Here is a 26653-nt window from a genome sequence, read left to right as displayed (position 1 = left end):
AATGACTTTTCTGACCCTGACATGCGCAGTGGCGTGAACCGTGAAGGGGTCTATAACATTTTGAAAATAAATAATCAGTTTTCATAATAAATCTTTAAAAATCTAATTATGGATTTGAATTTTTAATGTAATTATAGCCTAAAGATGCTATGTGAAAGTTTGCAACAGAAAATAGTAGTTTTCATCTTGTCACTTTCTTGGTATAGAAAACACGTTTTTACCCAAATTAGTCAAAATGGATTTATTGCGTTTTGGAACAAACAATATTATGCATTACAAATTTTTATTTTCACCAATTTCCGGTTTGTCTGTCATTTACTGTAATTACATGAGAGTTATATTGGCCTCATATTGGCCATACCGCTTTCTTAACTCTTTCCCTGCCAGCATTTGTTTTTAAAGTTGCCACCCAATAGCAGATTTTCATTTAAGTTTAATGCTTTCCAGAAAAAGTTCTTCTTTAAATATAATTTTTTTATAAAAAATAATATATATTATTATATAATATACTTTTAATAAATACAAACACACAAAATATCAAATGAAAAAACAGAGCCTCTGCTTTTAAACAAACATTTCTTTCTATCCTTTCTTTTTATACCCTCTTAAATATGGGTAGGTTTCTTGCATTTTTGTAAAGGACTTTTGTTAAAGATCAGATTTAGACCTTGATCCAACAAACACAGTTTTACAGCATTTGGATCTTTATATGCATTAGTAGTTTATAAGGTGGGTAAGAGATGTAAAAACTCGTCTTTTGGCTTTTCTCTTAATTGACAAGATAATTTGTCAATGGTGGGGAAAGGGTTAATTTCGGTATCTGCCATAAAAAACAAAAACACATGGGTCGACCACAAATTTTAACTGTAGGCTGCAGTAAAACAAATCAGTTGTATTTTTCACAGTGATGTTTTCCCTAAACGGTTGGTGTGAGAGAGTAACAAAGAACACATTGGGGCTAGATATGCACTTTTTAAAGTTTATTGAAGATGCAACTTGAAATGCAACATTCAAGGCACAACATGCTCATGACCATAGATGCCGTCTAGCGCAAGTTTAAACAAACAGCGCAGACTGAACTGGCAGATTATCAAAAAGGTATAAATATACATTTTATATATCTATAACCTTTTAGAGCACAAAAACAACTTACACCAGACTGCTGATCCAGCAAATTTGTTACAAAGGCAGAGTTATACTGTAGCATGAATTCGGAGACAAGACTTCCTATAAAGGGTTTACTGCGCTGACAGTCTAATAACACGCTGAGGCACAACACTGTCAGCAAGCTGAATCCACTTAATTCATATCCCTTAAAATACCTCCGCTAAAACTATTAAAGCTAAAATGAGAAAACCTGCTGCAGGACGCCTAGTCGCTGATCCTGACCCGTGTATTTAACATACTGTATGTTAACATACTGTAGAATTACTGGAAAATGAATAAACTGTGTGTGTGTGTGTGTGTGTGTGTTATACCTTCAGCGCAGCTGCGTGATGAGACATGGTTCGGCCCACTCTTTTATCACTGCTGTACTGCTGAATATCACAGATCCAGCCCTCACACTGGCCTATGATCTCTGCTCGCTTCAGGTAGAAGTGCCGATGAATCACCTATGAACACACAAACATACAGTTAAAAGCACAAAAATAACTGTGTGTCATTTACAGTAGAGTCTGTAGATCAACAAAGCATGGCATTTCAGTAGTGCAACTTCGGGTTCAAGGTGAGTTCAGCTGTGGGTTAATCTTTAGATGACCTATCAAAAGTTTGGATGACCGATTATGCCACACAGATAACCAGCACTGTTTCTGCCCGTCAGTGTGAACGAACTAAGTGACCTTTACATTGACACAGACCAGAGGCAGGAAAGACAACTGTGAGCTTACGCAGACTTCCTCACCAATCCTCTACTGAGTGTCTATCTGAAGGCCAAAGCTGGCTGACTCATTCATTCTGCATCTGGATCTCTCTCTGTTCTTGGTTATTCAGTGGATCACGCTCTTTTTCAAACACGTCATACAGTATATGAGGAGCTGTTGAGAACCCTCGCGCCACTGTGGTTTAGCATCTTAGGCCGATTCATCTTTAGTTTTAGTGCATGGTCTAAACCAGTGGTTCCCAAACTGGGGGCGTAAAATGGTGCCGGGGACCCCAATGTTATGACATTTTATAAGAAAATATGGGACACGCAAAGTGTTGCACCCTACACAAGGCATAAAGGGGTTCAAGTCGAAATTATACTAGTCAAAATTTGAAGTTGATCAGAACTTTTCATAAAAGTTGTCTTAAAATTTTAAACAATACACATTGGTCTGTGATATTAAAGAGACAATAAGTAGGATTGTATTTTGTATTTAAACGAATAGTGCTCTCTAGCGCCTCGCTTTTCCAAATGCACGTTGCAACTACGGTAGCCGTTTTGTACTCACTGATCTCCTTGTCCGTTTCAGCTGGTTCATGTGTTCTGAACGAAAATGCGTTGTGAAAACGTGTTGGTAGGCTAGTGCTTTTGTCCCTCTCTGCTATTATAGTTTAACAATATGGCGGAACGACATGAAAGCCTCCTTGGACTTACCCGTTCAATGTAAGTAAAACGAAGAAATTCTAAGCTTACAAAGAAAAGTCAGATCACTGGCAGAGGTCATTTGACACCAACGAGGACATATTTATGAATAAAGACATTAATATTGACTAATAAAATCCTACTTTTGTCCCCTTTAAGCTGTGAATTCTTGCAAATCTTGAAAATCACTTGCAATGTGTTTTTAGCAACATCTAGTGGTGAGATTTCAAATTGCAACCAACTTCAATTTCGAAATGTAATGAGAACCTACGGTAGTTGTCACAAAAAACATGTCGACGTTTGAAACAACGTAGGGACGAAACCGCGCTCTGTAGAACGGTTTGTCCGTTTGGGGCTACTGTAGAAACATGACGCGACTTCCATGTAAGGAAACCCGCAATGTATGTAGATAAAACGACTCATTCGAAGGTAATAAAAACAATACAGCTCATTATGTTAAAGGAATAGTCTACTCATTTTCAATACCAAAACATGTTATTACCTCAACCAAGAATCGTTGATACATCCCTCCACCATCTGTGCGCGTGCACGCAAGCGCTGGAGCGCGCTGCGACGCTTCGATAGCATTTAGCTTAGCCCCATTCATTCAATGGTACCATTTAGAGATAAAGTTAGAAGCGACCAAACACATCAACGTTTTTCCTATTTAAGACGAGTAGTTATACGAGCAAGTTTGGTGGTACAAAATAAAATGTAGCGCTTTTCTAAGCGGATTTAAAAGAGGAACTATATTTTATGGCGTAATAGCACTTTTGGGAGTACTTCGACTCGGCGCAGTAACACCCTCCCTCTCCAATTGAGAGTGAGAGGGGGAGCGGACTTTTCAGGCGAGTCGAAGTACTCCCAAAAGTGCTTTTACGCCATAAAATATAGTTCCTCTTTTAAATCCGCTTAGAAAAGCGCTACGTTTTATTTTGTACCACCAATGCCATCGAAGCGTCGCAGCGCGCTCCAGCGCTTACGTGCACGCACACAGATGATAGAGGGATGTATCAACAATTTTTAGTTAAGGTAATAACATATTTCAACATTGAAAATGAGTAGACTATTCCTTTAAGTCTTCATATACCAATGATAAAAAAACGTGTGTTGAGTGCTGCGAGTCAACCTCCTTTAACTTAGCTAGCTACAGTCGGTCAAAAGATAGCATGGCAGATGCAGGAGACACCACGCGAGCTGCTCTTTACATGGGAAACAAAAAACAGCAAGCACCTCCCACCTTAGCTGAACTCAATCAGAGCATGGGCACTTGCAACGCAGAACGGCGTCTGTCTCAGGAACTGAGATCTGTTTAAGTTTCACAACAACTTATCTCAGTTGCTTAAGAGTTATGAAAACAGCATTTAAAGGAACAGTATGTAAGAAATGTATATCAATTAATCATAAAATGGCCCTGATATGTCACTTGGACGTTAAGAAATCATTTTCATTTCCAATAATTATATCACTGACAACAGTGGTCTGGCCAGGATATTGTCATTTAAAAAGTGGAGTTGCAGCCCTCAGCTGATGTTTATGTTGTGTATTGGCCACCAGTTGTGTGACTGCAGTACCAGTTTTAGCCACAAGTTTTGTGATTGCAATACCAGTTTTGGCCACAATCCTACATACTGTTCCATTAAACATAACTTATTGGGGTATAGTCTCACCATCTCGTCTGACGTAATAAAAGCGCGTTTTTAAGGTGGAAAGTACTGACTGGAATGTTTATCTGAGAGGAAATTTCGTTTTATCAGGTATGTGCGTGTACCATATTTTTCCACTGGCAGAACGACTAACATGGCAGGGCATCTGCGGGTTCAATGTCAGATATATATTTCATAAAACTCTTGTCTAAAAATGGCATAGCATTTTTTGTGCTTTAAAAAAAAAGAAGTAAAAACCGAGAATCGAATCGAGGCCTTAGTATCGAAAATGTAACCAAATCGAGGATTGGAGAATCGTGAAACCCATACACTATAGTTATGTATATTATATTGCATTTCCATCAAGAGCACCTTTAAGTTTTTACTCAGTTTTCGTCTCAACTAAGCTTGTCACGTTCACCTGCTGTCTTCGCTAGTGCATGTAATCCATCTACAGGTCTGTGACTTGCACTTCATCCTGATGGTAAAGGCGAGTCGCTGTACAGATCAAACTTCTGGAGGGAATAAAACTGGCGCAAGCGAGAAGGATTCAGGAATGAGTACGTGTGATCGATGGTCTTGCCAGTGTTGCCATGGAAACCCCGTGCGGCCGCTACACATCACTCGCTGGCTCCGAGCTCAACCTTACCGGCCCGGATCCCAAGTCTTACAGTACTGTGTATCTCTCTGTCTCTCTTTCACTGTCTAGCTTCATCCATCCATCCTTCATCTATCTTCTGCTTAAATGTACAAAGATCATCAGCCAGACATATGACCGTTACAGTCTTTCATGTGCCGCTGAGACTGGCAACAAAATTAATATAGGAAATGAAGGAACATGTGTAATGACCTGAGAGAGGGGAGTATAAAAAAAATCATACTTTAAAGTAAGTCTGTTGTATCCATAACTGAAAAGTGCAGGATAGGAGCGCGCGCGTGTGTGTGTGTGTTGTATTTTCCCCTCCCTGCTTTGACGTCAACAGCCCACCATTTATTACCTTGCCTGACTGCTTATGTGTATGTGACAGAGAGAGGGTGAGATAGCTACGTGTCTTGCCGTTTATTAAATCGCATGTGCGTAGATCCGTGCGGACGTGCCACACTAAATGTCTGTCTGCTCACATGCTCGTGTTTGTATGCCTGCATGTGAGGCACATTAAAAATTTGCTGGCAAAGCCCATGATCTGACGTCACAACTTCCTCTCTAACGGCAGCTGAATGCTGATGCGTGCAGGGCCGAGAGAGCTCCGTTCTCGATGTATCCATCTGGAAACTCCCATCATGCAGTCTGGCTGTGTTCTTATCATTCATTACGTAAATATCACTCTTTTGTGCCGGCCAGCCCGACTTGGTTCTAACAAAACCACAGCCCTTCATCCTTTTGAACGATACTCCGGTTGGCATGGAAACAGCCTTTTTATGATCGCTTTGGGATACGGGGGTAACGTACCAGCCTCATAACTGCCTGGCGAGGATCCAAACTCACAAATGCTCAATAGCATCCAAAATGCCAAAAGCAAAATGACATGGATGGATGACGCCGGCTAGCATGGACCCAAATGAAGATGATGTGTGGTATAAGCTTGTGGATTTAAGCATGTGTCAGGGTTAAATTGTTCCAAATGACTTTTTAGGAGATTGCAATAAATCCTTTTGAGATAAGCACACCCGTCTGCATGTCAAGGCTTATCTGTGCATTTTCTACCGTTATGTCTTTGTGGGCTGTAAGACTATATTTCATAACTTGTATAATAAATTCAGAATTCAAAACCTTTGTTCAATTAATATTCTGATCTGGCTATCCCGTACAATTCCTTTGCATGACGGGGAGTCAAACAAGGCTTTCATAATCACCCGGGGGACGACACAGAGGTCAAGATCTCTTCAGCTAAGAGAAGCTGACTTACCTGTGCATCTGTGTAGCAAGTACATTACGAGTTATATTACTGTTTAAGTGAGTGATGAATGACCTCTGACCTCTTTAAAGCATGGCGAAGGGTTGCGGATCTGTTCTAGCATGGCCCACTTGACGGTAGCCTGCCGGATGTTTCCGTCGTACTCTCTGGAGCTCTGGGTTCCGCTCGGCGTGCCCCGGGAACGCTCGTAACCCGGCTCGTTGAAGTACGGCTCGGACACAAGGATAAGAGACTGGATTGACACCAGAACCTAAACACATACACAGAGAGAGAGACAGAGAGAGCGAGAGAACAATGACACAGGGAACAGGTGAAAAGGTGAAGAGCACACTGCCTCTTTTTGACCACAGTCGTCCTGTGCCCGTGCCTAATTTCCATGTATTGATTGGCCGGTCGCTAACTGTAGCACTAATCAATGGAGACATTTCTATGAAGTGCTGGCAGCAGTACATGAGCACAATATAGAGGAGAGAGATAGAGAGAGAGAGTGAGGAAGGGGGAGCCTGTACTTGGATCAATATTACAGGGAAAAACAGCTCCCCTGCCTATTATACAGAGAGCTATGATGGAGAGAGAGAGAGAGAGAGAGAGAGAGAGAGAGAGAGAGAGAGAGAGAGAGAGAGAGAAATAGCAAGAGAGGAGGGGCTGAGATGTGGGCAGATAATTACTGCAGGGAAATCGGTATGGGCACGTTGTAAATGTCTGGTGATGGTGTGTGTGTGTGTGTGTGTGTGTAGCGATATGATGCAATATTCCCTGAAAATTATGAAATGAGATATTTCTGCTACTTTGGGTCTACCGGAGAAACGCATCCAGCAAATGGCATCGGGAAAAAAGCAAAGAATCGTGAGCGAAAGAGAAAAGGAAACAAAAGTGACAAAATTCGACTCACCTGTAGAAAACTAGAGGTCTGAGGATTCCATTTTTCCTCGGGACGGCCATGCCAGGTGTTCAAGATACTTAAACACACCTGGGCATCAAGGATGGCATGAAACAAGGTGGAGAGAGATCAGGATGAGCACAGACAAGAATATTTCACTCAGATTGAACTAAACAACTATTCAATGTCAAACAACTTTATCATTCTGCTAGTTATATAAAGTTCAACAGGAGCACAACTTTATAGCCAAGTGCTTACTGTGAAGGCAAACAGAAAGTGACACTCACCTTGCCATCATTATATAGATTTGGATTGAAGCGGACACTGTGACCACCTGTGGTCTCCAAATTAACCAAAGGAGGGGAATTTGGGTAATCTTGAGGGAAGTAGACATCAAATTCAAAGCAGCCATTGGCATATGGAGTGTCCGCAGGACCCGTTATCAAAACCTGAGATGACAAGAGAAACAAACATTAGCAAGAACCCAATAAACTCACTAATCAAAGATGATAAACCCTAAAACGTACAATAAATCAGAGCAAAGGAACCATGTCTCAACCATGTCTAGAAATTAGATATGGTAAGATATGGAGATAGTTGAGAGAGTGAGTGAGAATGAGAGAGAGATGAGAGATAGAGAGACCCTTCTCTCCACTCCAGGCGGTAGAGCTGCATTCAGGCGTTAAGACTGTTTTGACATGACCATTCAAACGCAACACTAAACACACACGCATAGCTGTGCTCACACACACTGGGTTGGTTAAATCTGGAAAGCTCATTTCTCTATTAATGTCCATTAAGATTGCATGATGAAGTGTGTGTATAGGAGTAGATAATGCCGAAGTGTCAGCCTGTTGTGAAGTGTCAGTGAGATACTTGGGCTTTGCCTGTGGTCAGGCCTGTCTGAGACATACACCCGAGGCCAAACACACTGACATTTACACACTCAGAGAAGAGTCCAGGTCAAAGGCAGCATTCAAATGTCAGTAGGACGTGTGTGTGCACTTGTTGACTATACTAGCTGGGTTTGGATTAGGGATGTCCTGATCCGATCACGTGGACTCGATCGGAATTGGACGTTAACTCCAGTTCAGGACGCGGATACGTGGGTTTAAATTGGGCCAGGGCCGTCCGGGGCTAAGCCCCGGCACATAGACTAAAGGTCTCGCTCTGCTACGTGCCAGTGTACGCGCTGCGCTGGTGCACGTGAACTGACGAGAAGCGAATAATGAAGTGTTTTCATTCAAAGGCTTCACGTTCGTGTGTGCGAGGGCACGCATAACAAAAACGGATGGTGCGACCTTGTTTTAAACGACGGGTCGATCGTTTTTCTCACCATGTGCTCAGTTAATCTACATTGGTACGCAGCAACGCGTCTCACTCAGAACCTCAAAAACGCGCATTTGCGCAGGATCATGACATAACACATTGTAGAGATGAGAGAGAGGTAAGAATGGTGCCCACGTCGAAAAAACTTAATAGAAGTCTAGAAACAAAGTATTAAGGGCCGTTCACATTATAACGATAACTATAAAAATATAATTTTGAAAATCGTTTTATATTAAAGACAAAAGCGGAGTTCACACCATAACTATATAACGGTAAAGATACAATGAACGATATCGTTCAGGATATCCAAATTATAAAAATTATGACAGGTATGTTTAATTATAATTTATAGCAATATGTCTTTAAATCTTTCCCCGCCAGCGTTTTAAAAAAAGTTGCCAGCCAGCGCCAGCATTTTTCATGATTTAAACATTTAAAGCCTTCGAGAAAATGTTCTTCTTTAAATATATAAACATAGAATACATTAAATGAAAGAACAGACACCACTGCTTTCAAACAACTACAACAAAAAGTTTCATCCTACCTTTATTAGTTCTCTTCTTATAACCTATCAAATATGGGTAGGTTTCTTAAAAAACACCAAATTTTGAGCAAAAAGCTGAGATAATTCCATTTTTGTGAAGGACTTTTCATAGAGATCAGATTCAGAGCGATCCTACCTTAGAAAAATATCAGTGTAATAAGTGGGATAACATATAGCCAGCCAGTTGTTATAGCGAAATAATACAAGATCCTGATCACATTTTCTGGGCTTATTTCTGCGATAATAATCGGCAGCCTATACATTATCCCTTACATATTCAATAAGCGCTATTTGTTGCATAGTGTCTCACAGCATGAATGAACAATTTTAAGATGGCATTTTTTAAAAGTCAAAAACAGTTCAGCTGTAAAAGACATGTGTGGAGAGAGCCCATGTTTTCTGCACTATGATTTCACCTCAAGGTTTTACAGTCGAGTGATTTACACATGCTTTGGGAATGGGTTTCACTGAACCGACTATTTCAAAAGCACTGGCTCAAAAAGCCCGATTTGTTCCGGACAACCTTCCTAATAATGTAGCACAGTGTATGAATGCTTCTGTGAAGGACCCAAGACGCCCGTTCGTACCTTCATGATGTCAAGGCGTTCTTCATCACAGCGGACGAACACGCTGGAGGACGAGGAGAGAGGGAGGGAGGTGGACAGCGTGACGGCTTCCTGCGCTAGCCGTCGGGCCCGGGCGGCGCTGTTGGCATCGCTGGCATTCTTCACCTGAGACAGGTAATGGTAGTTCATCTTAAACACCAGCTTTGAATCCTCATCTTCACACACCATCTCGAACGTGTCTGTGGGGAAGAGCGCGCACACAGTTGCGATAAGACTGAAATATCCACAGAATGACGTGTAAACCTGCTCACAGTCACGTCAGGAGAGATAACCTCAATCGTACAACGTCTGGCTAAAGCGGTTTTGGCAGAGCAAAACTCATGTCATCAATCAAAGCAAAGAGAGATGAGGAATGACAGCGAGGAAAGCCATTCTACCAGTACAAAGATAACAGAAACCATCCTTTCACTTGATCTCTCTGATGGGCCTTCAAATATTTGGTGCATTTAAAAGAAACAAAGCAGGTGCTGGATAACAGATCTATATCTATTTAGTAACTTCTGCCTGTGATGGTACGTTAGGGCAGATAGAAGGACATTACGGGACCATTTTAGGACAAGAGTAAAGGTAAACATTTTAAGTAAACAATGAAAATCCACCCTATCCTTTTTTAATCCCAATTCAACCAAAGCAGTTTTAGACATTTTCTTGTTAATGTGACATCACACTGATAAAGCCCCACCCACAGTCAGTGACTGAATGGTACATTTTATCCAAATGTTTTTCTAAATGTGTTTTTTTGGCATGTTGTAGCATTAAAGGAATATTCAACTTTAATAAAAAAAATCCTGATAATTTACTCATCCCCAGTTCACCCAAGTTGTTTATGTGTTTCTTTGTTCAGTCGAGAAAAATTACGCTTTTTTTTAGGAAAACATTCCAGGATTTTTCTCAATTTAATACTTTATTTGACCCCAACAGTTCACAGTTTTTATACATTAAAATTGCAGTTTCAACACAGCATCAAAAGGCTCTAAACGATCCCAAACGAGGCATAAGGGTCTTAACTAGTGAAACGATAGTCATTTTCGGCAACAAAAATAAAAATATGCAGTTTTAAACCACAATACTTCTCGTCTTGCACTAGCTGTCTGAAGTGCCAGCGCCACTTTACGTATTGCATAATCACGTCGAAAGGTCACCCGTTACATATGCAAAACTACTGCTCCAGTGTTTACATGTTTGGAGAAAGAGGACCTTTGTGTCAGTTTATTGTTAAAATGGTCTACAAGTGCGTTTCAGATATTGCGTGACCTTTTGACGTGATTACGCAATATGTTTGCGCGTCACACGGCTGGTGCAAGACTTGAAGTTGTTATTTAAAATCATTTCACTAGATAAGACCCTTATGCCTCATTGGGATCGTTTAAAGCCCTTTGATGCTGCATCAAAACTGCAATTTTAAGCTGCATTGAAACTGTGGACTGTTGGGGTCCAATAAAGTCTATTAAATTGAGAAAAATCCTGGAATGTTTTCCTCAACAAAAAAAAAACTAATTTCTTCTTGACTGAACAAAGAAGGACATCAACATCTTGGATGACATGGGGGTGAGTAAATAATCAGGATATTTGTAAAAGTGGAATATTCCTTTAATCTGGCTAAAGATAGTATTGTTTCAGACTGTATTTACAGAATTCAGATCTATTTTAACTCATTTGCATTTAAAGGTACACAAATGAAAAATAAGAACATTTTGGACATGCTATAACAAATTATCTGTTGGATATTATTGACTAAATCTTCACAGACACACTTGAGACATATATTACACCTCGTAAAATAGGCATAATATGTTCCCTTTGATGCAAAACTCACCAAACTGTAGTTTCTTCATGGCTGCTGTGTATTTCTCCTCCATTGAACGCAAGATGGACAGCGGTTTGGGCCTCACTGCTGCTTTCTTACAGCTCTCTGCCATCTTCCTCTCTGAGAAACAGAAGACATAAAACGTAAACTTCAAGGGGCAACCGAGTGTGTGTGCATGTGTTTCACAGTAGCCTAAGGGTATGTTGGAGTAGGTCACATCTTCCATCCCTACATCTCTACAACAAATACAACCCTGTTGATGCTTCAGTCACCTAAATGCCCATTTGTTGCTCTGCTGGCAGCGATAGAGAGAACATGGAGCTAGTCAGCCTGATGTGCAAACATTGCAACATGCAAGAACTAACTACAGTAAATGTATGAATGCACTGCAAGTAGCTTTGGAATAAACAGGGTTCCCACACCTTAGTTAACTTCAAATTCAAGGACCTTTCAAGGACTTTCCAAGTCCAATACCCTCAAATTCAAGGACAAAATGTGGGGACACATTTCAAGTAAGAGCAAGGTTACATTGTGTTACCTTTTAAGATACATTGTTACAGTTCCCTTTCGAGGGAACTCGCGATGCGTCACTGCGTGATACTTTGGGGACGCCTCCAGGGATAAGTGCGTCTGAATGTGTATATCAAATTCAACCAATGGTGAGGCTTAACGACAAAGACAGGGTGACGCCGGAGACAGGAAGTATATCGCTATCTGAAATATTGCCAAAAACGGCGTTACAGGGACGGCAAGGGAGATGCAGTGTCTCGTTCCCTTCTCAGGGAACAACAGTTACATATGTAACCAGAGATGTTTTCATGTGTCAACTATGCAAAAAAGCATTTTGGTATGAATCAACATTCGACTACAGAAGATATAAGCATTTAAAGCAAACAGTTTAGCACGTGTGCTTAAAAGGCTAGAAATTTTATGATATTATCCTACACTACACAGGGAATAATATGTTTTTTTTTTCAGAAAACGTCTTGAATAAAATAGATTCAAGCACTTTCAATGACCTGTATCTATGTATGTATATTTTCAAAAACTTCCCAGGGCCTTGAATTTTTCCCCCCAGATTCACAAACTTTCAAGGATTTCAAGGACCCGTTGGAACCCTCAATAAAGCGTCATTCATATAAACTGTAGACAAAAAACCCTTCAAGTCAAATCACACTGCCAGCAACATATTTGTGACTTAAAGAGATAGTTCACCCAAAAATGAAAATTCTGTTATAATTTACTTACCTGCATGTTGTTATAAACCTGTATGAGTTTCATTATTCTGTCAAACACAAAAGAAGATATTTTGATAAATGATGTTAACTGCACAGTTGACGGAACCCATTGACTTCCATAGTAGGATAAACAAATGCTATGGAAGTCAACGAGAAACCTCAATTGTGCAGTTACCATCATTAATGAAATATCTTTTGTTGAATAAAATGAAAAAAACAAATACAGGTTGTGGGTAAGTAAATAACACAATTTTCATTTTTGGGTGAATTATCCCTTTAATGGTGCATTCACACCAGCCGCGGTAGAGGTGGAAAAAACGCGCTATTCGCACGTAGTTGTACGCTTGAACATTTGAGTTTACTCGCTTCATTTGCGCATGAATTTCTAGTCGTTCGAGACATTCACGCGGAAATTCGCGTCATGGGAGGTGCTTCTGCGACTCGGCTCGCTTCCTGTAATCACGTCACTACTACAGCAAGGTCCTGATTGGTTAACGTGGCGCTGAAATCCGGCGAAGTTCAGATTCGTGCTGCGCCTACATCGCGTACCATGTAAATCACTCGCGCTTGCCGCCTCTACTGCGACTGGTGTGAATCCTGCATAAGAATGAAAGATTCCCAATGAGAGCTGTTTGTCTGCAACTTTGATAAATGACTGGAAGCCTGAAAGTCTTGTTGTTACACAAATGAGTCGCTGCATTTTTGTTGCTTACTTCAGTTTGTTATCCACAGACTGTCAAACTAATGACTAAAGCCACTGGCAGGCCAGCTTCAGACATAATAGACCTGCGAATGGAGGGCGGTAGCGCTAACACTCTAATTAACTCACTATATTTAGGAGCTCTATGGCATTTCTGACACTTAACTCATTTGCATCGGGTGTAAACTCAAGTCCCACCCCCGACAAACTTGGACCATGACAGCCAATCAAATGACCCATGTCCTCAAAACAATTACGTGTTGGCTACACGCCATGTAAAATCCGTTTGACAACGACAGCTCCATTTACCATAACCTCTGTCTGCACATTAACTGCCAATATTAATGGCTGTAGAATATTCCGACTCGATATTGAACTACGGAAACTGCTATTGACCAATCAGAGAGACCCTGACGGAGCTGTCGCCTGCACTTTAAAAAATAAAGTAAAGATGGAGTACTAATTAAGCAGTCAAAAAGGATGGTAAGCGTAATGTCTTACTGCTCTTATCATATAGATTTTCCTTATGGATAGTGACAGCAGCATTGATCCGCCTCAACGTGGATAACGCCCCCTTCATTCACTCATTCAGAGTGAGAGATACCAACCAGTGTGACACACAAGAGATGTTCTCGCAAGTAATGCAGGAAACACTTGCTTTCCCAGTGGGTCTTAAGTTCCCTTTGCTTTGTCCAAGTGCAAAAACGACACAGTGGATTTGGCTTATCTAAAGAGCACTGAACGCCAGGCTTAGGAATTGAGTGGGTCATGTCGTCTTTTTCGTGGTCAACCTTGCAGAACTAAAAGTTCATCACAAAGTTAATTTCCCTGCTTGGGAATACGCTCTGCGTGCAAAGGGAGGCAGCATTTAGCTGGCACGACTAAGGCAACGAATTAGCAAGACGTAGATTAAGTCTTGCCTGTGACAAACGAAACTGCTCTGTTAAAGCTGACTCTCCATTTACAATTCCATGGAGAAAACAATCAGGGTTTATCTGGGTCTAAAAGCCTGCCGTCTCTGGTCCCGGTCTGGAGAGCTGTTTTTCTTTGGCTTATTTTGTCAGAGCAAACAGTCGCTCCGTGTCTCCTGGGGCAAAATCTGTCTTCAGTGGGTAAAATGCATACTATCCCTCTACTGACTGACCACTGTACATCAAGTACTGTCCTGCTTTTACTTATAATTATTTTTAAGTCTCAATTGTGCTTTACAGAAATCCAGAATTTGTTTGGTTTCTGCAGTGCCGTCTTACAAATGATTTGACAGGGAATTGTACATGAATCAAATGGAGCAATACATTTAATCTTTAATAACCGTTATCATTTATACAAAGGAAATACTGAATACAAATGAGGATATTTTGAAGAATCTTGTAACCAAGCAGATCTGGGAAATCCCCGACTTCTATAGTAGGAAAATAGAATACTATGAAGTAGTGCTGGACGGTATGACAGTATATTCCGTTACCGTGAAATAAAATGTCAGACGTAACAGATTATTCTATTCCGTCTATAGAGACAGAGCGCGACGTGTCATAACCTGAAAACCACGCCCACTGGGGGGAAAACAATACATCCGCCTCCATTGACTTTGTATTGCGAGAGGCTGCCACCTTGTCATTTCTGGCTTATAACAAAAAACTGAATAATGCCTAAAAGCTGCTGTGTGAAAGGATGTACAGCTAACAAGCCAAAAAAACAGAAGTTTTTATAATCTGTCCACCCCAAAAAACGAGCGTTTAAAGACACAAAAGTGGAACTTTTCATATTACTACTATTAGTAGAACTGCGCCCCCTAGAGCGAAACGTAGCCGCCGATCCACTTTTTTCTCCTTAAAGGCTGGGTTTTACGGCTCGACAGCTTATAAAAACATATTTCTGTTTTTATGGCTTGTTAGCTGTACACGTCACACAGCAGCTTTAATACTGCATTCACACCAGCCGCGGTAGAGGCGTCAAGCGCAAGTGATTTCAATGTTAAGTCAATGTGAAGACGCGTTGACGCGCGTCTGGAGGTCTGGCGGCGTGAATGAGTTGTTTAGCGCGGCGTGGTAGACGCGATTCCGCCTCATTTACACAAAATGGCATGAATTGAGCGTTGCCACGGCAAAAATTTGAACTTTGGCGGACGTGATGTTTGCCGCCACGTTAACCAATTTAGGAGTTTGCTCTAGTATGACGTGATTACAGGATGCGAGCACAAATTTCCACGTGAATGCCTCGATGTCTAGAATTTCACGCTCGAAGGAACGAGTAAACTCAAAATGTTCAAGCGGCAAACTAGATGCGGTAGACAAAAATTTGACACCTCAAACGCGGCTGGTGTGAACCCACAATTAGGCTTTTTCTATTTTTGTTATAAGCCAGAAATGACAAGGAGGCGGCCTCTCGCAATACAAAGTCAATTATTTTAGGAGTTATTTGTGTAATTTCCTAATAAGCACCAGTGAATCAACCGTGGGTCTCTCTCGCTCGCTCGTCTGAGATCTCTCAAGGTGCGCACAAGCGGCTGCGTCACCAAATTAAGAAAACTCTCCTCGCACACAATGCTAATAGTTGTAAAGTTTTCTGAACTTTAAGCAAGCAAAGGCAAAACTTGTGTTTATATCAGTGACACGTGCGCTGCTGGAGTGACGTAGTTTGACGCGACGTAGTTTGACGCGCCATTTGCTTATAGTACAAACATCTCCCATATTTTAAAACTGCGGAATGCATTAAGTTAAAAGCTATAGTGGGTGGCAAATGTCCGCAAATTTTTATATTCCAAAAGCAATATAAACTGAAAAAATGTATACTGTACTTTCCGGACTATAAGCAGCATCATTCAAAAATGCGTCATTAAGATGAAATAACATATATATATATATAAGTCACAGTGGACTATACTTCGCGTTTATTTAGAAAATTACTTCACAAAATCCAAGCCGAAAAACAGAGATTTAATATGGAAAGGCAAGTTATTCAACTAAACAATAGCACAGAACAGCAGGCTGAATAGATGTCTGTACGTTAAAGTAATATTATCAGTTATTTAAACCATAGCATACTTTGGCGGATTTCGGTGCCGCGTTAACCAATCATGACCTTGCTGTGGTAGTGACGTGATTACAGGAAGTGAGCAAAGTCTCAGCAAAGTCGCAGGAGCCTCTCCCATAACGCAGATCTCCACGTGAATGTCTATAATGCCTAGAATTTCAAACGCGAATGAAGCGAGTAAACTCAAATGTTAAAGCGTCCAACTACGCGCAAATAGTGCGTTTTTACTGCCTGAACCGCGGCTGGTGTAAAGGCAACATTACAAGGTGCACGTGACTATAAGACGCAGCACCAGCCAAGTTATGAAAAAAAAACACGGCTTATAGACCGAAAAATATGGTACCGTGAAATATACTACTACCATGAAATAAAATGACTAATTCTGTGAAATTGATTATTGGTCATACCGCCTACCCCTAATATGAAGTGAATGGTGCCCAGATCTGTTTCCTTATTAACGTTTTTCAAAAAAAGAAAATATTAGCATCACAAAGACATTTATAAAAGTTTGAAACAATTTGAGGATAAGTAAATGATGTTCATAAACAGTTATGTGGACGTTCTTACCATGGTTAGCCTGTCGTAGGTTGGTTGTCGCTGCATAAACAATCTCTGCAGTCGTCTGAATGTCAGGAACCAGCAGGGTAAGGCCCTCTGGCTCAGGGTCAGATGTCTCCGCCTTCATCACCCCTTTACTTTTGTCTTTTTTAGACCTGAAAAAAAAACCACACCAGATAAATCAAAAGGTCTTTCATTTAATGTATGCACAGAAAATCTGAAATTGCTTCGTTGTCTACTTAAAAATGAAAAGAACTAGCCACAAAATCAGAGATGAGTTAAACAAACAACAGCAGAAACAGCAAAAATGCTCAAGAGCGCTCTGCCTCTCATGTTCACGACCCAAAAAAAACCCCCGTGCAGATGGAGCAGTACACGCTGAACGCATATCCGAGCAGCAGAAAGTGACTTGTCCCTGAGTAAACCATTAACAACAACACCCAGCTGTCGTTCGAGTAAGCCTGTGCCCTCACAACATGCATCATTCATTAAGCAGGAGGAGAAAAATGAAAGGGGACTTAAATGTCATTAATGTTTTTTACCTGTAGGTGAAGCAGAGGACAGTAATTAAAACAGTCACAACGGACGCACGTGGTCTCACGTACACTCGGGCGGAGCCAAGCTCATCCGTATTCTTCCTGTGACTAACAGCCCGTCACACAGACCGTCTGCTACCCATGAAGACTATTCCATTATGATAAAGACAAATAAAACCCACCCCTATAACTAAGCACTTTTTCTTACCTACTCGAATGAGCAATGAAGATAAATTAAAAGATACCAAAATCTAAAAAAGGCAAAAAAAAAATCTTTTGAGTAGACAAAAAATCCTACTGTTTCCCATAGCAACCTTACCTTAACTTACAAAAGAAAGTTTCTGGTAAACACCCCCCTCCCCAAACCATAGTTCTGCACCAGCAAACAATATGTTTTTAACAGAGTTATGAAACTGTAGAAAAAGCTAAAAACTCTGGGCAGTCACTTAAGTTTTGAAACTTTGCAAGAAGCACAACTCTAAAAATCTAGAAAAAATGCTGGTTTTGACTTGTAGATGTAGCATCAGCTGAGACAGACACTGTTTCTTTAGGAAGATCAGAGACGGAGAGTGTCACAGTGTGGACAATTATCCATCAGCATCCGCCGACTAGCGGATGGTGAGGTTAGAGGGCAAGCTCACCTGAGGCGGTTGGTGTAGGTGTCCACGCAGGTCTTCATCTTGGCCAGCAACATGCCAACAGAAGTCTGACACTCCGATCGCTCTTCGTCCTCCTCTTCCTCGGCAGCGTCTCCCGAGAGTGGCAGGAGCAAAGGAACCAGGCTGGTGCAGGTGGAAATGGCCCTCAGCAGCTCCAGCAGAGCACGATACAGGGGGACGTGACGCGCCATGTCCAAAACTGTAGGGGACAAAGAAAGACATTACGTACTGAGACCAGACGCTTATAAAAAACAAAGTCAATTACATCTTAAATGGCGGAAGGACAAAACGGACAATCCACACACACATATATTCAGACATACAAAGTTAAAGGGTCATGAAACCTCACTGCTTCAGCTTCAGTCTACCTCAGTATCGTTTTGAAAAATGCAACTTAAGTGGGCGTGTTTAGTGTAACAAATATTAAGATTTACATAGAATAGCAGTATTACATAAAAATAGTGCTGGGCAAAGATTCATCGCGATTAATTGCATACAAAATATAAGTTAATTTTTGTATAAAATATGTGTGTGTGCTGTGTGTAATTATTATGTATATTTAAAAACACTCACATACATATATACATTTCAGAACATTTATATATAATTTTTTAAAATGTATATATCATAATAAACATATAAAAATATAAATAATATATATACACATGTAAATGTTTCTTAAATACATACATAGATGTGTGTGTGTATTTATATATACACATAATAATTACACACAGCCCACACTTGTATATTATGCTAAAAATCACTTTTATTTTGTATGCGATTAATTGCGATTAATCTTTGCCTGGCACTAATTAAACTGAATATAATATTTCATTTAAACAAATGTCAAATAAAACTGTTTTTGAAATAATAGTGTTTGAAAAAACAACCGAAAGGTCCTCAGGACATGGTACCGCATTCGCATTCTTGCCTACTTGCAAATTGCTTTCATGAGCAAGGTCAAAGTGCACCTGCCTCTTGAAGCTTTTCTGAGCATATTTGTAGTTGATGGCAAACCAGATGCACTCAGACAACTGAGCCTGCATCGCCTGCTTATACTATGCCATGAAAGTATGTACAGTGTTTGTGGAAAGGTATATTCATTTGAGTGCATTGAAAGAGAATTTAAATCTAATTTCGACTACTACTTAGGGCGAGTCTAGCCCTGACAGCATCGGTGGGAAAATCATCCAACGAATTTTCAGTACACCGTTTCCTGCGACCCAACTCTCTTAATTACTGTGTGTACTTACGGTACATTCACACGGGGCGAAAGCGTTAATGCTTTACAGAAAACTTGTCCTAAGCGTTGCCAATAGCCAATCACAGTGGCCGCAACATATGCTTCGGTCTTGCATAAATGTAATTGGCTGTCTCGCACTAAGTTATTTGCACTAGTGTTGGGCGATATACACCATTTTTAGATCGTACAATACTATCGATACTATACTATCGTCACAATTCAGTTTGACAACACATGACATCACCAATTAAAAGTAAATGAGAAGCATTAACGTTTTCACCCCGTGTGAATGAACCGTTACAGTGTGTAGTGTCAGGGTGGCTTCACATTTGACTTTACTATATAGAACCGTATCAGAATGCGATAGCCCCGAGCCCCTGACTTCTTGCTGGCCTGGCTGCACGAAACACATGCACAGGCACGCATACACAACAACACACACACGCATGCATGCATGCACACACCCACACAATCGAAATGTTTTCCCATTGGATAAGAACACGCAATCTTAACTAATAAAGAGACAACGAAGCATCATCGTTTTACTATAGTGCTTTGCCATGTCACAGCCGGTGACGTTTACACAATATTGAGTTTAAATCCGTTAGACAAAAATATTACAAATAAGCTAAACATTTTTAGTTTTCTCCTACTTTAAAAATGAACAGATACCAACACGGTATTCTATGATGTGCAACACAACTAACTCTGTTGACCTCTAAAGAATTGTTGGTTAAAGGGGTCATATTATGAGATTTTTTTAAGATGTGAAATAAATCTTAAGTGTCCCCAGAATACATATGTGAAGTTTTAGCTTAAAATAACATATAGATAATGTATTATAACATTTTAAAATTGCCACTTAATAGGTGTGAGCAAATATGTGCCGTTTTTGGGTGTGTCCTTTTAAATGCAAATGAGCTGATGAAACGGAAACATTGTTTGCCATAATGGTGGTTTGTTGAAATTGAAACTCTTTTGTGCTGTCAAATCTCTCTCTCTCTCTCTCTCTCTCTCTCTCTGTGTGTGTGTGTGTGTGTGTGTGTGTGTGCACTAAATGGCAGTACGAAGAGGCGGTATTATTGTAATTGGACCTGTTACCTATAACAAAACAGGCAAAATCTGATCAACCTATTTTTCCACATGCTTGCAGAGAATGGATTACCAAAACAAAGTTACTGGGTTGATCTTTTCACGTTTTCTACGTTGATAAAAGCACTGGGGACCCAATTATAGCAAAAAAGTCTGATTTTCACACTATAACCCCTTTAATGCTTTATAAAGCTTTAATAACACTTTTAACAAGAGATGTTTTCAGGAGTATTGTTGGCCTGTTTATTATTACACTACATATAATTCACTACATTGATATGGACAGGTCACTGACTCCCCATCCTACACAAATGGACATCCGGCAGGAGGTGAAGGATCCAATCTGCAGGACGTGAGGGACACAACGTGTGTTGGTCAAAATTTTAGACAGAAGCTTACCAAAGCACAAGGACAGGACCCTGAACCCACAGATGTCAAAATCAGGCACCACATTTGTGGTTAACCCCGTTCACACCAACATCTTATTGGTCCACGCCCCACTGCACATTCCACATCAAATATATCCTGATGGCTGTGACGGTCACATCCTTTTCATAATCTCTCTTTTAGACAAACATGTGCATTAGTTTTAAAACAAAGTCAAAAGTTACAAAAGGAATTGACAAAAAAGCCAGTAACAAAGACTTTTTTTAACACAAGTAAGACCAAAAACCCCATCGATCTCTTTCTACTGTGCTTCCGTGAAGACCAAGCGGCCTGAAGCATTTGGGCTCTTTGTGTTTGTTTCCTGTGTGGAGAAGGAAGAGAAGCGATAATCCTTTTGTGGCACACCAGAGTCTTAAAGCTAGAACGACGACAGCGAGAGTAAAAAAAGCAAGCGAGAGAGATTATTAAGGGTCTTCAAGCAAAACCGTATAATCAGGCTCATATTATCAGTGTGTAATGAATGCAAGACCTGCGCAGGAAATGTGTGTGCGAGAGCAGCAGTATGTTTAGTTTGCTGTTTTGTGTTATCTTGCGTAAAGCACAATGTTTTTAGCTTGTCTTGCTTCATAATTGTGCATGTCATTTATTTTTGTGTCTTTCTAAGAAGGAAAGAGGAATTTCAAAGAAATGGAAGTGGGCTATCAAATAGATTCAATAAAGTGTGCGGCTTCTACGAGGACGCCGAAGATCAGAGACCGTTGTGTGCGTCGTATCTTAATGTCACTATGCGTTCCGGATTCTCCTCATGCTCTCCTCAGTTCAGACTGTTTCTCCTTCACTCTCATCTCATTTACAGACTATCTGATTTACTGCACACAAACGCTCATCTTTGGCCTTCTCTCCCTCATCAGACATTCAGCTCCATGCTGGATTGGGTGGATGATAAACAATGTTAGCGAACGCAGAGAGGACACATACGTCAGCTTCCCTGCCCTCCATAGCCATTCAGAGAGGACAAGACAGAAGGAGAGGAGGGGAGAATAGAGGAGATGAAAGGAGACAAGAAAAGGACAAAGAACGCAAGAGAAGAAAGTAGGAGACAAAGGAGGCAAGTGGAAAACGAGACAAGAATGGATGTGGAGGGGGTGCAATAAATGAGAAATGAAGAAGAGAAAATTACAGAGGAGGAGATGGGAGAACATGAGGATCATAAAGGAGGAGAGGAAAATCAGGAGATGAGACCAGAAGGGAGTCAAAACAAAAAGAAAAGAGGAGAAAACAGCAAAGCAGAAGACAGATCATTTAAATGTGTAAATGTATGTGTGATTAATAATTCAGGCTCCACTGGGGCAATAAGTCACCCGCATACACACATTTGTCTTCCATCCAATTTTCGGTACAAACACGCAGTCTCTCACTTCACTTTGCTAGTCTTACATGACATCAAATTCCTTTAAGGACATGACAATATCATACAACCAATCTCCATTTATCTGACTCTGAAGGTCACAAGTCATCTTGACTCGTACTGAGCCTGGGCCACAGTTTTAGTCCTTTAAATGATTCTCCATTTGCACCACAAGCCCTTTGTGACTGACCTCTCCCTTGATCCCATCACTCCGATGTCTTAGAAAAGATAAACTGTATCAGCCTTAGATGGTGTGTGAATGTGGAGAAACACAAGCCATCTACACAGCCAATGCAAGCAATATACATCACATCTGGAACTGAGACTATTACAGCTTAAAGTCCCAGTAAAGTCAGATATTAAATGCGTTCGGAGTTTGTCACAACAGAAAAATGTGTTATTAACCACCTAACCAAATTTGAATGATGTAAAAAAAACAGCAAGTAAATACTTGTCCACCTCCTTTAATCGGCATACACCGGTTTCATGCGAAAAGAAAGCAATGAATATTGAAGAGTTTGATACTTAGCTGTATAACACCTGCACCTCGAACCCGATACCACACAATACTTTCTATCCAATTTTATGAATACTTCACAATTAACCAAAATACTTTCTATTTTAAAGGTCACGTAATATGAGAAACTCACTTCTATATGTTGTTTGAACACACAGTGAGGAAAATAAGTATTTGAACACCCTGCTATTTTGCAAGTTCTCCCACTTAGAAATCATGGAGGGGTCTGAAATTGTCATCATAGGTGCATGTCCAGAAAAACACCCCCAAAGAATTATGCTTTCACTCCCATGCTTCACAGTAGGGATGGTGTTCTTGGGATGGTACTCATCATTCTTCTTCCTCCAAACACTTTTAGTGGAATTATGACAAAAAAGTTTTATTTTAGTCTCATCTGACCACATGTCTTTCTCCCATGACTCCTCTGGATCAATCAAATGGTAACATTGGCAAACTTAAGACGGGCCTGGACATGTGCTGGTTTAAGCAGGGGAACCTTCCGTGCCATGCATGCATGATTTCAAACCATGACGTCTTGGTGTTTTACCAACAGTAACCTTGAAAACGGTGGTCCCAGCTCTTTTCAGGTCATTGACCAGCTCCTCTCATGTAGTTCTGGGCTGATTTCTCACCTTTCTTAGGATCATTGAGACCCCACAAGGTGAGATCTTGCATGGAGCCCCAGTCCGAGGGAGATTGACATGTTTAGCTTCTTCCATTTTCTAATGATTGCTCCAACAGTGGACCTTTCTTCACCAAGCGGCTTGGCAATTTTCCCGTAGCCCTTTCCAGCCTTGTGGAGGTGTACAATTTTGTGTCTGGTGTCTTTGGACAACTCTTTGGTCTTGGCCATGTTAGTAGTTGGATTCTTACTGATTGTATGGGGTGGACAGGTGTCTTTATGCAGCTAACAACCTCAAACAGGTGCATCTAATTTAGGATAATTAACGGAGTGGAAGTGGACATTTTAAAGGCAGACTAACAGATCTTTGAGGGTCAGAATTCTAGCTGATATACAGGTGTTCAAATACTTATTTGAAGCTGTATCATACAAATAAATAGTTAAAAAAACATTTTTTTTAGATTATGTCTCTCACAGTGGACATGCACCTATGATGAGAATTTCGGATGCCTCCATGATTTCTAAGTGGGAGAACTTGCAAAATAGCAGGGTGTTTAAATACTTATATTAATCACTGTAACTGTTGCGCGCGAATGTTCACAACCACCCTGAAATGAAAAAAAATCTGCCCCCTTTTTTATCCCGTAAAACCTCAAACGCTCTCATGGGACAAGCTGTTGGTGTTTTTCTAAGCTTGCCACAATTCCAATATTTTACAACCAATCATGATCATCGTGTTATTTTAGATAGATAACTGCTGGGCTGTCGAGGCTGGTTTGTCAACAGCAAACATCACAAGAAGAGCGCACTTCCTATGTGGTAATAATGTTGTAAATAGCGTTCAATTTCTTGTATAAACCGATCAATTTGCTTCACAAGATGTCAATATGTCACCAGGAGTCATGGGGAATCATTTTGTATTGAATATATATGCTGATTTAAAAGAGGAACTATATTGTATGGCGTAATAGCACTTTTGGGAGTACTTCGACTCGGCGCAGTAACACCCTCCCTCTCTCATTATGAGAGGGAGAAGGGGAGCAGACTTTTCAGGCGAGTCGAAGTACTCCCAAAAGTGCTATTACGCCATACAATATAGTTCCTCTTTTAAATCCGCTTAGAAAAGGGCTACGTTTTATTTTGTACCACTAATCTTGCTCGTATAACTACTCGTCTTAAATAGGAAAAACGTTGATGTGTTTGGTCACTTCTAACTTTATCTCTGAATGGTACCATTGAATGAATGGGGCTAAGCTAAATGCTATCGAAGCGTCGCAGCGCACTCCAGCGCTTACGTGCACGCACACAGATGATAGAGGGATGTATTAACAATTCTTAGTTAAGGTAATAACATATTTTAATATTGAAAATGAGTAGACTATTCCTTTAATTTAAAGACATAATATATACATTTAAAGATGTTTACTTTAAAATACCAAGTAAAATCATTCACTGGCTTCCGTGTTGACTCCATGAGGTACAAGTAAATGTCCGGGTAAGACACCTCTGGCCACTGGGTAGTGTTGTTACACAAATTTGACGCTGCGAGAATAAGGGGCATGTTTTTAAATTGATCAAATTAAGTTTGTGGATGTATCTTTCACGCTTTATGGCAGGCAAGGTGGACATATAATTACTTGACATGTTTGATCTGATTAATTTCTTAAGTTATTCATGCCTGCCGGCTGTGTACAACTGTTGCTTTGTGCCGCTATTTCGTATGAAAGTCTATTTATTTCCCCTAAAAAGAGGCTGTGACGAAATTTACAGTTAAGCTCCCGGATGTGCAGGTAGTTCGTATAAATGTTACTAGCAAGCTACGTACAAAAGCACACATTCAGAAACTCGCATAAAGAGAGTTGAATTTTTGAAAATGCATTTTCTCTCATGTCTTTACCAAACAGATACACACAAAACAATCTCGGCATGTTTTCTAGTAAAAAACAATTATTTATGTCTTGAAGTGAACATACTGCATTAAAAAATGTAATGTGACATTCCAAAAACAATCATTCCTAAAATGCATTAAACTTTCGTTTACAAAGACGTGAAACTCAACGAGTGGTCAGGGGTGTTCACTGATATGCTCACACAAAAATCGCTGCAAAAGATGCTTTCCAATCATACATTTTGTCCAACTCGATTGACTTGTATTAGATGTGCTGTGAGGTACGGTATTACTCCGCCGCCGGAAACGGAGTTGTTTGTATTCTTGCAATTGGCAAAGGTGGATTATCGCCACCAACTGGGCTGGAGTGTCTATTATTCAAGCTCTCAACGGAAGAATGTACAGGTGTGAGGCGTTTGGAAAAATAGGTCCACAAGTTTACAACGAATGCTAAAACACCTGTTGGAAAGAATCTTTTGCAGCGATTTTTGTGTGAGCATATCAGTGAACACCCCAGACAACTACGTGAGTTTCATGTCTTTGCAAACGAAAGTTTAATGCATTTTAGGAAGGATTGTTCCAGGTGCACCTATGCAGCCATTTGACGGTGGAAAGTTGATACCACAGAAACCGAAAATTTTCGGGCCAGCATCATATGTCCATATTTCAGTCAAAACCGTTCTATTTCATCATAAACAATCTGAAAGTGTAAAATAACGAACTTGTCATTTAAGCAAATTGTAAATATTCATTTAAAAATGAACTAATACACAATGAACCCTTTGCGAACCACCATTCACAAATGCTTCTTGCTTGTTTGTGAGAAAACATGAAAATGTACCCCAAAGACATTTTAGGGCCGTACACTGTGTATGTGACAGCTCTCCAAGTATGTGCCAGAAACTCTTTGTCACCATGACAACAAATATCTCGAGGACAGCCGGGACAACACACACATCAGCACCAGCGTGGAAACACACACTCGCTTTTTGCCTTGTGGGTTTGTTAAAATTTAATCCGCTTATTTACAATGTGTAGAAATGCATAACTGTTTATGACACTCAAAGAAAGAGGACAAGAGAAAAAAAATCCTCCAATAAAATGACTCCGCCACGGCATGCATGTACATGTGCGCGAACTGACTGCACGTGTTGAAATAAATCAGACTGACAGGTGTCCGATTTTAAATGCTGCTTTTGCAGAGCGCAAGTGAGCCTGACACAGAATCATAAATTCTCAATCACAGAGGGCAAAGGAGTCCCGTCTGGAGCATCTGTGTGTGTTTGCATGAGATGTGGCTGGTGGAGCAAAAGCACAACATGCAGTGAGAGCTTGGAGAAGCTCTCCATCAATAATGCAAGAGAATGAGGAATAAAACAAGAGGAACATTGCTGCATCTCATCCACGCTTCTGCATCTCTCTAGCACACATAACACTGAGACTGATGCACAAGAC

At 40.5% G+C, this 26653-nt stretch overlaps 1 protein-coding gene across 7 annotated transcripts in view; it reads right to left on the bottom strand.

The window, feature by feature from the left end:
* birc6 (baculoviral IAP repeat containing 6) overlaps positions 1 to 26653 on the bottom strand; it is a 117248-nt gene that overhangs the window by 1394 nt on the left and 89201 nt on the right. For all 7 annotated transcript variants that reach the window (XM_073869396.1, XM_073869398.1, XM_073869392.1 and 4 more), the window contains exons 66-73: positions 18021 to 18237; positions 16853 to 16998; positions 11324 to 11434; positions 9469 to 9686; positions 7296 to 7457; positions 7021 to 7098; positions 6190 to 6378; positions 1479 to 1613 (exon numbers count right to left, since the gene is read on the bottom strand). In XM_073869396.1, the coding sequence (XP_073725497.1) occupies positions 1479 to 1613; positions 6190 to 6378; positions 7021 to 7098; positions 7296 to 7457; positions 9469 to 9686; positions 11324 to 11434; positions 16853 to 16998; positions 18021 to 18237 (1256 nt within the window). The remainder of the gene's footprint in view (positions 1 to 1478; positions 1614 to 6189; positions 6379 to 7020; positions 7099 to 7295; positions 7458 to 9468; positions 9687 to 11323; positions 11435 to 16852; positions 16999 to 18020; positions 18238 to 26653) is intronic.

This window comes from Misgurnus anguillicaudatus, chromosome 7 (genome assembly GCF_027580225.2).
Source record: "Misgurnus anguillicaudatus chromosome 7, ASM2758022v2, whole genome shotgun sequence".
NCBI lineage: Eukaryota > Metazoa > Chordata > Actinopteri > Cypriniformes > Cobitidae > Misgurnus > Misgurnus anguillicaudatus.
Note: the sequence above shows the minus strand (reverse complement) of the source record. Positions and strands in the feature narration are given on the sequence as shown.